Consider the following 15,221-nt stretch of genomic DNA (forward strand, 5'->3'; position numbering starts at 1 on the left):
ACTGACTTATTTTGCTTAGCATTATACTCCCTAGCTCCATCCATGTTGTTGCAAATGGCAAGATTTCATTCTTTTTTATGGCTGAATAATATTTCATTGTATATGTATATCCATTCATCTATCAGTGGGCACTTGGGCTGCTTCCATAATTTGGCTATTGTAAATAATGCTGCAGTGAACATAGGGGTGCATGTATCCCTTTGAATTAATGCTTTTGTATCTGGGGGGTAAATATCCAGCATTGTCATTACTGGATCTGAGGATAATTCTATTTTTAACTTTTTGAGGAACCCCCATAGTGTTTCCACAGTGGCTCTAGGTAGGCCTATTCTTGATGTGAATTGTTATTTTTTCAGTTCATTTTTTTAGGTTTTTAAGCAATATATGAATACCTATGAATAATAGAATGTTACCCTGAATGTTTTCTAAATTTATGTACGTAGATCACACTATGTACTGTTTTTGCAACATTTTTTTCATCCAATAGAATTAAGACCTCACTGTGCCATTAATGATATCTAATTTGTTCCTTTTATTGTTGTATGGTATTCCATTATATTAATATGCCAGATTTTATTACCCTTTCTCCTAATGAAGAACATTTAAATTGTTTCCATCTTTTTGTTGGTATTGTTACAAGTAGCATTTCATGGAGCGTTCTTATGCTTGTTTCATTGTGCATGCCTATGATGCTTTCTTGAGAGTTTTTACCTCAAAGTAAACCTAGAAGTAGAATTCCTGGCTCATCTAATCTTGTCTTGATGCGCATGAGATTTTTACTTGTTGGGATGACCCCGATGAAATTATAGGTATATGTTTACAGTGAAGAGTAGAGAAGAGTGGGGATAATGTCAGTGCAGAATATAGAAATGAGAGACTCTGGGTCCCCTCCCTGTCTACAATGTTGTTCCCATTCAACAGACAGAATGGCAGTTTCCAGCTCTACAGTCAGGAGAGATGAACATGGTTTAGTTGATTACATGCAGCATCTCCTCTTTATTGGTACACTATCCTTCCTTTTTATACTGAGGGATAGGTCCACTTCTTAATTCAGAAAAAGGAAATAAAATATCTTAGGCCTAGAATTCAAATATCAGCCAGCTCTGTGGTGTCCTAAGCAAACTGCCTTCATAATCTCCCTAACATTATGACTGTCTATCAGAATGCTTTATTGTGGTGCCTGCAGCAGAATCTGAAAGGGAGAGAATTTCCCTTTGCAGGAGTGGCTGAGAGCAGTTGAGACTGTGCATTGTCTGGGCATTCAGCTGTATGTATAAAGTATTTATTTACTTTATTTAGTGGCGAAGGCTGTGACTTTATCTTTTTCTAGCTCACTTTCCAGCGTAACAGGATAAGACCACTCCTGCCATTATGATTTACCATGCAGTAAACAATGAGGGCTTTTGGATTGCATTTTATAGAATTGCTTTATTCAGCCTTTCCTTCCAACCCCTTTGGGAAAGAATTGACAATTGATATTTCTCTTTTGGATTTCTCAGTGAATTCAGCATTCCTAGATTTGGTTTCTATTTGTTATTTGACTTATAAAATCCATTGCTTTGGGGATAAGGATGGCTCGTGTCCAGCATAATAGTTTTTTGCTTACTCGTCTACCCAGTGACAGGAGGGGAAGGACAATGTGGCTTACCCTGGCCTTATCTCAATTGTTCTTTGCACATTCTACTCCAAATATAGCAGTGCCCCGCTCCCAAACAAACAAGGATCGAGTGTCCCTTCTGACCATGGAGCAGCCTCTTCCCAGCAGCCCATCATCAGTCATGGAAAGTTCAGGTATATCGGAGTCCAAGTCTTGCACAGGGCTATGCAGGCCACATGTGGCACTGGCTGCCAGCCTCCTGTTAACCTGCTCTGGCAGCCTGTTGCACAGAACTGCTCACATGAGGGCCACTTAATTTCATAGGGCAAGTTTATTTCATTGGCAGGAGAGTTTCTGGGTCGTTTATGTGGGATTTTTATTCTGGGATTTCTGTGAGGATTTCCTGGAATTTTCAATCTGATGACAAAAGTAAATTAGTCCCAATTCTCAATTATCCCTCGACTTTGGTATTCACTTTCAGAAGAAAAGCTTCAGTCTAGGTATGTTTATATTGCGTGCATCCATTTTCTCTCATCTCAGCATAGTTTGTTTATTGTCTTGTGTTTGTCTTTTTTAGATTAGTTGCCCAGCAACTTCAAGACAGGCCTGTTCTTTTTGTGTGTGAATTTCACTTTTCAGTGCCTTTTGTCTTGTTGATTTGCAGTAAGTATATGTTGAATTAATTCCATATGTATTTTGAGGGCTGAATTCAGAACTTGAGGGAGGTGGGAAATATACAAAGAAAGCAAAGATGCAAGATAAAAAGATCCTGACGGATAAGCACCAGAATGCCTGTTTTGCCCAATGCTCCCAAAAAACTTTAGCCACCCCTTCATGGGTAATATACATCACTTCATTTTACACCTTTGCTATATGTATTTTGATATTCAAAAAAATTTTTTATAATAAATTTATTTTTTATTGGTGTTCAATTTACCAACATACAGAATAACACCCAGTGCTCATCCCGTCAAGTGCCCCCTTCAGTGCCCATCACCCATTCACCCCCACCCCCCGCCCTGCTCCCCGATATTCAAAATTCTGATTAAAAGGTGAGTTTAGCTTATATGCCAAGGCTCCACTACCACCACTACCCACTACCCCACTACCCACTACCATCACTATCACTGCCACCTACCACCCAGACCAATGTTTAATCATACCGAATTTCTTTATGATTTATTTGTAAGGTGCTTTTAATGTCAGGGGATACTATTGCCTAGACAAGTAAGTTTTGGGATTTCAGTTGGGACCTGCAGGGAACCGGTCTGGACCTTACTGGACCTCTTAAATGAAGACCAAAGGGCACTCATATGCTTTGATCCTCTGCTACTAGATCCTTGAAGACCTTTACCCAGAGAGGCTGCCTCCAAGCACATCTCATTTTCCTTTGTGGACAGGAGTGAAGATCACAGTAAGGAAATTAACCTGGTCCAGGAGAAGGAAGTTCTTAATGCTAAGACTCATTGTTTTCCATTCATTCCTTTTATTATCACAAAAACTCTTGTTATCCATGTTGAAGAACATTATTTGTTCTATCCAACAGGTTATTTTCAGTGTGATACAGGAATAGAATATTGACCTGAGAATCAGGAGATAGATTTCCTATTTCAATCTCTGCTGCTGTCTACTTAAGTAAATGTGAGCAAGTAACCCAACCTTTACTGTCAACTGTAGTTGGAGGCAGTATGCAGTGATAATAAGCCCATACCTGAAGCATTGATCTAGAGCACTGCATTAAGCAAGATGCTAGTAAAGTGCATTTAGGAGAAAAATTTAAGCAAGCTATCAAGAGATCTGAAAGCCTTGTTTATTTTTTATTTTTTAAAAAGATTTTATGTATTTATTCATGAGAGATACAAAGAGAAAGGCAGAGACATAGGTAGAGGGAGAAGTAGGCTCCCTGCAGGAAGCCTGATGTGGGACTCGATCCCAGGACTCTGGGATCATGACCTGAGCTGAAGGCAGACACTCAACCACTGAGCCACCCAGGCGCCCCTGAAAGCCCTGTTTAAAGAACTGTGAATATTTCAGCCTGGAAAAGAGGAGATTCAGAAGATCCACAATATCCAGCTTCAAACTTAGGAAGACCCAACTTGTAGGAACTATGAATAGGCTTACTGCTGTTTCGCTAACTAGGACCCATGATTAGAAGTTAAAGGGAAGCAGATTGCCTCAATATAAGAGAAAAACTTGTCAACAGCTACAGCTCTCAAAAATTGGAGCAGACTACATTTCCTATAACCAGAGCCATGCAAGCAGAAAACAGATTCACATTTATAAGGGATGTTTCATATTGGGTAGCAGATTATACTAAATGATTCCCAATGTCCCTTCTAAAGCTAAAGGTCTATGATTTTGGGTGTAGACAAACTCAGACTCCTCCTAGCCTTCAGTTCTATGGCCCTGAAAAATCTATAAGTTTGAACAAACTTTTCTTAAAATCCCAAGTATGAGAAGAATAGATAAGGCATGTTGTTTGTTTACTTTGCAATCTGGCAGAACTTCTCAGCCTCTGATATGATCACCAGTTCCCTGGAGGGGGTGCTCCAAGCATGTTCTTCCTCTGCTCCTTTTCCCTCCCTCCAAGCACATCTGCCACTTTTTTTTCATCTTCTTAGTGATTTTTGTATTGCTTTGAATCTTTACAGGTGGTAGCAATTTTGGTTCATCTGACTTGATGGTATGAAATTTTAAATAGTTGGGGGTCATTTGGAGTGATTACTTTTTTCTTTGTGTTCTGGGAGCCTGGGGAGTGTGTTTGGAGCTGCTTAGTTCATAGTCCTTGTCAACATAAACTCTTTATTCACCTTCCCATCGCTCTGAAGAACAGACAGAGGTGGTTCAGGATATCACAGATGTCATGCAGGCACATACAGACTCAAGCAGACTTATTTATAGTAGTCTCTAAACTGGATAAATTTAATAACTTTTATATTTCCAAGTCAGTGATTTAAGGAAAAGAAATTCCATAGATTATCACCGTAGAAAATAAGCCAATTTTGGTGGACAGTGTCTCTAATTGACAATCTGTTGAAATATGCTCTTGCATGTGGGAATATCTTCACTTCACCATCCCCCCAAGGATTAAGTTACCAAGAATTGCAGCTATTACAAGGAAATTGCCAAGATCTTCTCTGTTCTCTTATCAAATTATCTGGATGGCTGGGGGAGAGTGGGGGTTGGTTTTGGTTTTGGTCTATGTTTTTCCTGTTTTTTTTTTGGTTTGTTTGTTTTGGTTTGTTTGGTTGGTTTGTTTGTTTGTTTGTTTGTTTGTTTTTTCTTTCACTTGCCACACTCCCCTTTCTGAAATCTGCTGAGGAGCCCATATTTTGTACAAGATTCTTTTCTATTATACTTTCCGGGTGTTTGAAATACTGTCTAGATCATTGGCCATGGGGCAGGAAAAGGGAACCTTTGAATTTGATCTATGTGGCAACATATTTTTTAAAAATCTCTTTCAACTTCACAAAAGTGGTTACTAGTGACTCCCTGTTCATAATTGTTGCCTCACATATTCAAAATTGGATATGCTTCTGTTTTCCAAAAGCCAGTCCCAAAGTTTTAATTTTCAGAAGTAAATTGCCGTTCTTTCTTAATGCCCCAATCAGGCTCACCTCACCCTGTGATACTGATGAAAGCCCAACAGTCTCCATGGACCACAGCATTCCCTTTAGATATGTACACAGAATTTACTTTCCTTTATATATATACATTTCTATGATGTGTAATCTATAATACTGCTTTATTATTATATATAAACTTTATATATACACTTGAAGAGAGAATTCAACCACTGCTACTCTTCCAAGGCAAAAGAACCCAGAGCGACATGCTGGGGGTGACACTAGCTACAGCTAAATTGCTCCATCAAAAATGGCCTGATTAGGGCAACCAGCACTCTCACGCATTGTTGATGAGAGTATAAAATGGTACAACCACTTCAGAAAATGGTTTGGTGGTTTCTTGTGAAAGTAAACAAGTACTTAACTTATAATGCAGCAATTCCAATCCTAGGTATTTATCCAAGATGAAAACATGTCCACAAAAAGGCTTTTAAAAGAATGTTCATGGTGGCTGTATTCATAATTGTAAAAAACTGAAAGATCCCAAGTGTCCATCAGTAAGAGAATGGATAAAATGTTGTATATTTGTAGAATGGAATATTATTCTTTGATAAAAATGAAAACCGCTAACATATAGCAGCATGATGCATCTTCAAAACATCATATGGACCGAAAGAAATCTTATGCAAAAGAGGACAGATTTGATGCTGTTGTTTCTGTGAAATTTTAGAATAGGTGACAATCTATTATACAATATTCATGGAATGAGCCAAACTAATCTAACATAGAAAAAAATTAAAACAGTGGTTGCCTCTGAGGGGTAGGGACTGAATAATGGAAATATTTTCCCTTAAAAGGGGTTTGGATCACACATTTGTGCATTTTTCAGAGCTCCTCTAAAATGTACACTTAAGATATGTGCATTGCGTTGTATGTAAATTTTACCTCAAAAGAAAAAATTGATCTGTAAATAAATATCAAATGCTAGTTAATGATATGCATGATTTGAAATGCATCAAAAAAAAGAATAATTGATGAATATATTGTGATTAACAAGGACAGTAAAATGTAAATTGTAATATTTAGGGGATGGGTATGGGGTGTTCACTGTTAAATTGTTTCAACTTTTATGTGCATCTGAAATTTTTCATAAAGTGTTGGTGGCAGAATGGAGGGGGGTTGTTGTTTGGGAAGCAGTAATAGCTGCAGTAACAAGAAAAGCCAAGCTTAAACATTTCAGTGAAATAATTATTGTCTCAATCTGTAGATATCTGACCCTTCTACTACTATTATTATTATTAACTCAAATCACTTATTCAACAAGCATTTCTAGAGCACTTATTCTGTATCAAGCCCTAGTCTAAGTGCTGGGAATGCTAGGATGAAGAGACATAAACGCTGCCCTTGATAAGCTCACAGTCTAATGGGGGAGATTAGAGATGTTTCCATGGTGTTCATGCTTGACATTCCATAAAGAAAGCTCTGTTTCCCTGATTTCTATGCCTTAGGAGTCTGAGAATTTAAAAAACAATTGAAAGAATGCTGGGCCATTTAGGTTTTAAGAATATACAAAAATCTAACTACAGATAGGCTCTTCGCTTTAAACTACTTAAAGACTTCAAATGTGAAATGTAGTGAGTGAGCCAACCGCCTCCTGAAAAGTCTCAGGAAGGAAGTTCCCAGAGGGTGTCCTTTTTACAGGACCTAACACAGAACCGTGGGAAGAGTCCCAGCTGCCTGATTGAGATACTTCTGTGCCCACTTAACTTCAGATCTTCAAAGAGTCTTCAAAGAGACTGGAGTTATAGGAATCGGAGTACTGTCTGGGACCCTGTGATCCCTCTCCATCAGCCTCCTATCGTTTTGTGACTATGGAAGTTGTGGTGACTAGCCCAGCCATTGAGAAAGGGGTGGTTCAGAGGGAAGAGAAGAAATCACTCCTTGCTTTGATCTTTCTCAAGATAAGGAAGCATCAGTGTCTCACTGATCTTTTTAGGTCTCCCTAATTCTCCAGAATTTACAAATCCTGTCTTCATAAGGATCTTCTGGCAGCTGACAGACATGTAATTCAGGTTTTGTGTGTTAACAGGCCTTGTTAACACTCTGTATTCCTCAAATGGTAAACATCAGAATAATACATTTCCTTCAGTATTGACTTAAGGATCAGATTGATAGCGATTTTTCATTCTGCTAACGTTTGATTTATTCAGGGTCAACTAATTTTAATGATTAAATTCCGGCTATAATTCAAATGTGATTTTCCCAACCATGATATTGCAGTTAAAGATTAAATTCAGGAGAAAAGAAAAAAAAAATTAATCTGGAGAGCCAAGAAGATAACCCAAGTTAGGTTTAAAAACAAACAAACAACATATTTAGTCAAACTGGGCCTTTTCTAAGAGAGAAGATGTATTTTATTTCTTTAAAGCCATGTGACTTCTGAAAGATGGAAAAGATTTTGTGAATATTATTCTCAGATGTGACAGATCTGTGTTGGCAAGACTCACTTATATGCAGACACTTTGAACAATACCTATTTAAATTGGCCTGTGTCATGTCACACATGTGCTTCCAGCCTAGGGACAGTGACTGGTTATATAGAACAAAGGATATTAAGGGTGACTTTAGGCCCAAATTCCATGCCCCTGGAACCTGGAATAAATAGGTTCCAGATACTTCTTTTTACATTCAGCCCCTCCATGTTCACAACGATACACAGTCTAGATTATACAAATACTTAAGTGCTGTAAACTATGGGATCTCTAATAAATGTAACATTTGGCATTAGAAGGAATTTATTTAGTAATCATCTAGCCTTGTGATTCCCAAACTTGGTGAGGGCTGAGAATCTGTAGTTTTAAGGAAGCTTTTCATGTGATTCAATTGATCAGCCAGTTTTGAACTATACGCACCAGTACTTATCATCCCCACTCTCAGTTTTAAAAGTGAGGCAACTAATGCCCAAGAAGTTGGGACTTGCCCAGAATCACACAGCTAAAGCCAGAGCTGGAGCTCTAGGCTTCTAGTTTTCAATCCAGTATCTTTTTACTCTGCCTTGTAGCAATAGTTGCAAAGACCATCTGTTTCATACTTTTTCTCTGAATGGAAATCACTTAAGTTCTTTAACCTTTATTTTACCTTATCTGCAAAATGGTTTGGTGATATCTCAGTAGCTGTATTAGTTTCCTATGGCTGCCACAACAAACTACCACTAACTTGGTGGCCTAAAAAACAAATTTATTTTCTAATATTTTTGGAGCCCAGAATTCCAAAATCAAAATGTCAGAAGGGCTGTGCTCCCTCCAAAGCCTAAAGGAGAGAATTCTTCCTTGCTCCTTCCGGCCTCTGGAAGAACTCCAAGGGGTTCCTTGGCTTGTGGTTTGCATAGCTCCAATGTTTGCCTCTGTATTAACATGACCTTCACTTCTCTGCATACTATTGGATTTAAAGCTCACCTGTTTAATCCAGGAATGATCTTGTCTTAAGATCCTTAATTTAAGGATCCTTAACTTAAGTTACAGCTGGAGAGATTTTTTTGTTTTAAATAAGGACACATTCACAGATAGTAGAGGTTAAGACCTGGACATAGCTTTTTAGGGATCACCATTCAACCCACTATATTTCACCTTTTGACCTTCCCAAATTCACATCTGTCACCCTTGCAAAACACATAGACCCACACATCCCAACATTTTTGGATGTTCAATCCATTATAGCATTTCTTCTAAGTCAAAATTCTTACCTAAATATCATCAGCTCAAAAGTCCCAAATTTCATCATCTAAATCATCTCTATCAAATATGGGTAGACTCGGTATGACATTTCCTGGGGCAGAATTCCTCTCTTGTCTATGGATCTGTGAACCAAGAAAACAAGTTATCCATTTCTAAAATACTGTGGTGAGCAGGTGGAGGATAGACATTTCCATTCCAAAAAGGATAAATTGAGGGAATAAAGGAGTTACCAATTCCAAGAAGCTCTAAAATCCAGCAAGGCCAATACCATCAGGCTTCAGGGCCTAGGCACAATCTATGGCTTTCTAGGCTCATGGCTCTGCTCTCCAAGGCTGTGCCATCTCTAACAGCCTCCACTTCTGCCCCAGAGTCTTTATCTTGGAAGCTATTCTTTCCTTTCCTTCTTGGTAGCACATTTGCAAATGAGTAGCTCTGTCTGCTAATTTCCTGCTTCTAGAACGGTGGAAGTCCAACAGCCTTCCTTCGCTTCGTGCTGTCTCTGTCCCCTTGGTTCAGGCTGGCAGTGTGTCTCTTGATACAACATTCCTAAAAATCATGTGGGTCTCCTGTATTTATCACAGGGATCCATCAGCATTAGCTAGGAGGACCATCCATAGAGCTTTCCTGGGTAACCCATCTCTATTTCTGGCTTCTGCTGACATAGTTGAATATGGATCAATAAGTCTCACACTGAATCGCTTTAGCAAAATGTTGTCCAGGCACACCCTGGGCTTTCTTTCCAAAGCACACTTTCCTAACAGTAAATTTCCTAATTTTGCTATCCTTTGCAATCTGAGTAGGCCCAGAATCTTCCAAATCATCAACTACTGGTTTCTTTCTATTTAACAGTTCTTTCCTCCTTTTAATTTTTAATAATTTTTCTTATATCATTTTATCTATTTTTGCATCATGATAAGTGTACTCTTTAATCTCCATCACCTGTTTTCCGCATCCTCCTACTCACTTCCCCTCTGGTAACCATTGCTTTGTTCTCTATAATTAAAAGTCTGTTTCTTTGTTTGTCTCTAATTTTTGGTAATTTTTATTTATCTCTTTTCTCTCACATTTTGTCGTAAGCAGCAAGCAGAAATCAGACTACGTCTTCAACGCTTTGTTAAGCTAAGTATCCAAATTCATGACTTACAAGTTCTACTTTCTACTCAACTGTAGAACACAGTTCAAACACATCTTTTGCCACTATGTATAACAAGGATAACCCATCTTCTGGTTTTTAGTAACATGTTCCTTATTTTCTTCTGAGGCCTCACCAGAAGCACCTTTAATGTTTGTTTCTTTCACTCATTCTTTTCTTGACAGTATATATACCTCCTCTAAGATGACAGCTTTCTTTGCCATGCCTTCTGAGCCCTCTCCAAAATCACCCTTAATGTTTCTACCCGTAGTCTCTTCAAGGCAATCTAGGCCTTTCTATTGATTCACTCAAAATTTTTTCAGCCCCTGCCCATTACCTGGTTGCGGGGCTACTTCTACATTTTGAGATATTTATTATAACAGCACTTCTTTTACAGGTGCTAAAATCTGTATAATTTCCTAGGGCTGTTGCAACAAAATAACCATAAGTTTTTTAAGCTTGGCTTAAAAAACCATACATTTATTTTCTCACTACTCTGGAGTCCAAAAATCTCCAATTAAGGTGTTAGCATTGCTGTGTTCCTGAAGGTTCTAGAAGAGACTCCTTGCCTCTTCAAACTTCTAGTGGACCTGGACATTCTTGGCTTATGGTTTGTATAACTGTGGTCTCTTCCATGTTATAAAGAAACTTGTCATAGGGGATGCCTGGGTGGCTCAACGGTTGAGCGTCTGCCTTTAGCTCAGGACGTGATCCCTGAGTTCCAGGATTGAGTCCCACATTGGGCTCCTGCATGGAACCTGCTTCTCCTCCCTCTTCCTATGTCTCTGTGTTTCTCATGAATAAATAAGTAAAATCTTTAAAAAAAAAAAAAAAAAAGGAAACTTGTCATAGGATTTAGTGTTCAACATGCTAATTCTGTATAACCTCATCTTGAGGCCCTTAATAATATCTACAAAGATTCTTTTTTCAAAAAAGGTCATATCCATAGGTACTGGGGGATAGGACCCTCATTTTGAGTGTCACCATTCAACCCACTACAGTTGCCAAAAGTAAGGGAGACACATTATTTCTAAAGCTCCCTTCTAGAACTATGATCTGTGATTTTCAAGCATTTTCATTACTGAAACTATTAATATTTTAATTGTGTTAACATGCTTGTGTGTATTATTCAACTCTCACAACAACTTACAAAGCAGGTATTATTGCTCTTATACAGTTGAGAAGCTGAGGCTCCGAAGTATGAACTGACTTGATCAGAATCACAAAGTATATGACAGAACCTAGATTTGAATCTACATGTGTCAGATGACAGATCTGAAGTTTTTACTCTTTACATTGCCTCCCAATATTTTTTTTCCTGAATATATCTTATAAGTAGAAATATATCTTTCCTGTGATATTTGAATATGGTATTTCCTATGATTTTAGATATATTCCATCAGCCCTCCAACCAACCAACCAACCAACCAACCCCACCCCCCCACCCCCCCCCCCACACACACACACACTGAAGAAAGAATATCTACATAGAGAATAATGGTAGATTTTTCACCTTTGTTTATATAAATTCAATTAAATAAAATTATATGATTTCCAAAAATAGCTATAACCCCTTCTGTGGCTCCAATGCCCTTCTTCCTTTTCCTGTGCCCTAATAGTAGTCAGAAGTTTTCAGCTTGAGAGATAATACAACATATTTATGGGGTGATGGGATCAACACAGAGAGAAAAATTGATTCTAGAGAAAGGGGATAATTGTGGGAACAGAGCCCTTGGGTAGACCAAAAGGAGTGGGATTAGAGTAGAAATGAAGGATAATTCATTCACTGTAACAGAGGATAAAGTAGAAGATACAGGTACAGATAGAAAGGTGCAAATAGATTTGATAAAATAGTGGTGGTGATAAAATAGTATAAACAAAAATAGTCATCTAGGGATCCCTGGGTGGCGCAGCGGTTTAGCGCCTGCCTTTGACCCAGGGCGCAATCCTGGAGACCTGGGATCGAATCCCACGTCAGGCTCCTGGTGCATGGAGCCTGCTTCTCCCTCTGCCTGTGTCTCTGCCTCTCTCTCTCTCACTGTGTGCCTATCATAAAAAAAAAAAAAAATTAAAAAAGAAATAGTCATCTAATGTCAATGTTGATCAGGTATGAAGTTATTTAAGGTTTGTATTCTTTTTTGTCTACCATCCACCATATAAGGATTCATGCAAAAAAAATTTTTTTTATCCTAGAATTTAGTGCCAAGAAAATGTTTGCCTCTTCAAATGAACACCATTGAAACTAGAAATTTAGTGCGTTTCTCTGTTGGTTTGATGGCCAGGAAGCCAAAAACTCTTTAGTGCTCCATTACAATGCTAAATTTGCCCAGATTCCCAGTTTATTTTTCTCTCTTTCTCTCCTATTTTGTGTAGTGTTTTTTTGTTTAAGTAGACTCCACATCCAGTGTGGAGCCCAACACAGGGCTTAAACTCACAACCCTGAGATTAAGGCCTGAGGTGAGATCAAGAGTCAGACACTTAAACTACTGAGCCATCCAGGCACTCCTGGATAGGGGAGAGGGTTAATCTAACTTTTTTCTATTTATCTATGTCTATTTTAAATTTTATTATATTTTTCTATATGCTTCTATTATAATACATTATTTTATATTATACACTAATATATTAATATATATAATATATTTTTTACTGTTTCTGTTTTTCTTACATATTTTTATTTTCTTATTTGTATTTTTCTTATTTTCTGTTTTTCAATCTAACCCTTTTTATTTATCTTATTTATTTATTTTTAAGATTTTTAAAATTATTTATTTAAATACACAGAGAGGAGAGAGAGAGGCAGAGACAGCAGAGGGAGAAACAGGCTCCATGCAGGGAGCCTGACGTGGGACTGGATCCTCGGTCTCCAGGATCACACCCTGGGCTGAAGGTGGCGCTAAACCTCTGAGCCACCAGAGCTGCCCTTATCTTATTTTATATATTTTTTAATTTAAATTCAATTAGCCAACATAAAGTACATACTTAGTTTCAGATGTAGTATTCAATGATTTATCAGTGCTCATCACATCATATGTTTTAATATCGCAGGTAACTTTATGTTCTTTTTGGTAGTAGATAGAGTATAAGTAGTAATTTAATATAATTTAATAACACTGTTTCATTTGTTCTACAAATATTTATTGAGCATTTACTATGCTGGTCATAAGAGAGATAGCAATGAACAAGATAGACAAGGTCTGCAGAAGGAAATACAGGTGAAAACAGATTTTTGGCATACCCAAAGAAATGAACAATTTAAGCTGGCTGTTTTCGTGGAACACTGGAAATTTGGGAAACTGAGTCACCATCAGATAATAATTTTTGAATGAACCTACACTGCAAATGGCACATGGTGAAATGGTGAAAATTGAGCCAAATTTAAGCTAAAATGTCTCTGCCTACAAAGAGCTTAAAGCTCAACAAATCTAGATATAACTATTGTTTCTTATGTGTCTCTTTATTTATTTATAATAAAATGATGATTTATCAAACCTGGTTCCTACCTTCAAAGACTGCCAGTCTGGTTGCTAAATAAGAACAGAAATCTAAGATTAAAGGAAAGGAAGTATAGTACCCATACCTGCCATGGGACATGGAATTATAATAATGAAAGATTTCTAACCTATTTTTGGTTGTTTTTGTATTATCTGAGTAGTTCAGGTTCTGGAAGAGGGAGTTGGGCAAGGTGGAGAAAGTGGAGAAATGCTTCAGAGAGGGACTGGAGGGCCACTGGCAAGCATAGCCATCAATGGAATCACTCTGAGATTTGGTTGTGTATTACTGGAGAATCTTCAGTGAGAGGCTCTTCAGGGATAGCTAGTCCATCTCCTCTTCTCCAGGCATCCTCTACACCATAAATAGATAGATGACAGCCTTTCCAATTCCCCAGGATTCTCAAGAAAGAAATCCAAGTTCAGATTCAGAGCATCTTAATAGGCCTTCCAAAATTCCTCGTAAGATGAATCAAAACAAATCATTAAATGACCAAAAGTATTAACTCTGAAAAAACTACCAATTGTCCTTCTCCTCTCCCCACCCCAAAAAGAATCTCATCTATGAGCCAATCATCATGTTCTGATAAATTTGCAAAATTCCCATGTTTGCCTTCCAAGGCAGCTGTAGAGAAGTTGCTGGGAGTTTACATGAGTAGTTACAGTCACAAACTTCAGCCTGCCAAAAAGTGTCTTAATTTCATAGCAGATCTACAAGGGAGGACTTCTGACATCTGGTTGGAGCTGGAAAGGCTAGAGGTACACCATCAGGTCAGCATAGTGTATTATCCTTGGGAAACCCTGGAAGAAGAGCTAGAGGAAGATTAGAAACTTTGAAAAGGCACTAAGCAAACAACAGCATCTGTGTTGTAATGACAATATCCCCAAGTGTCCTTTCTCTCTCAGGCAGTAGTCTCTGCTGGATTTTCCCCCTACCACTTTCAGCATCCTATTGCAGTACCTTCAAAGACTCCTGGCTTCTTGCTAGAGGGGTTGTAGTTCCCTGACTTGTACACATAGTGGTATCATATAATTCCTGATGTCTGTCCACATCTTGCCTTTCTGTGTCTTCATTCCTGAGGCAGGCATAAGATTTGACCACATACCTACCCCACAAATCAGAACCTGTATTTCATTAAATCCAAAATATTTATCAGAAAAATTCTCGAGGTACCTGAGTGGCTCAGTTTGTTGAGCATCGACTCTTGATTTCGGCTCAGGTCATGATCTCAGGGTCCTGGGATCCAGCCCTGTGTCAGGCCCCCTGATCAGTGGGGAGTCTGTTTGGGATTCTCTCTCCTTCTGCCCCTCCCCCAAAGCTTGCACCCAAGTGTGCACGCTCTCTCTAAATTAATTAATTTAAAAAAATTTCTCTTCACCTTCTCGATGTTATCCTCTTGAGGTTTACCTTACAGTAGAGTCCTACCTTCTACATTTCTAAGTTGCAGGTTTTATGACCCTCCTCTAGAAATGTGTATTTGGTACCATGTGTGTCACTTTTCCTCTGTAAGCAAATAACTGTTGTTAAATTTGGATGACACCACAGGGAACTTTATTGTGGAAACTCAAAAACCTCATCCAAAGAATAGGTTCTTAGAAGGTCATCTCTTTTAGGTCCCTACTTTTATAGATTTACAACAGAAAATGATCTCAGAGAAACTGTCATTGAACCTCTTAATCAGTATTCCAGATCTGTTTAGC

At 38.2% G+C, this 15,221-nt stretch overlaps 1 protein-coding gene across 7 annotated transcripts in view; it reads left to right on the forward strand.

The window, feature by feature from the left end:
- The window catches only part of EXOC6B (exocyst complex component 6B), a 615,592-nt gene that overhangs the window by 518,108 nt on the left and 82,263 nt on the right, over positions 1–15,221 (forward strand). Inside the window, exon 21 of one of the 7 annotated variants that reach the window (XM_035700723.2) lies at positions 2,175–2,237. The exons of the other annotated variants lie outside the window; for them this stretch is intronic. Within the exon in view, the coding sequence (XP_035556616.1) occupies positions 2,175–2,222 (48 nt within the window). The 3' untranslated portion in view covers positions 2,223–2,237. Of the gene's footprint in view, positions 1–2,174; positions 2,238–15,221 lie in introns of those variants that run through there. 7 annotated transcript variants of the gene reach the window in all.

The sequence above is a fragment of the Canis lupus genome, chromosome 17 (assembly GCF_003254725.2).
Source record: "Canis lupus dingo isolate Sandy chromosome 17, ASM325472v2, whole genome shotgun sequence".
In the NCBI taxonomy this organism is placed as follows: Eukaryota; Metazoa; Chordata; class Mammalia; order Carnivora; family Canidae; genus Canis; species Canis lupus.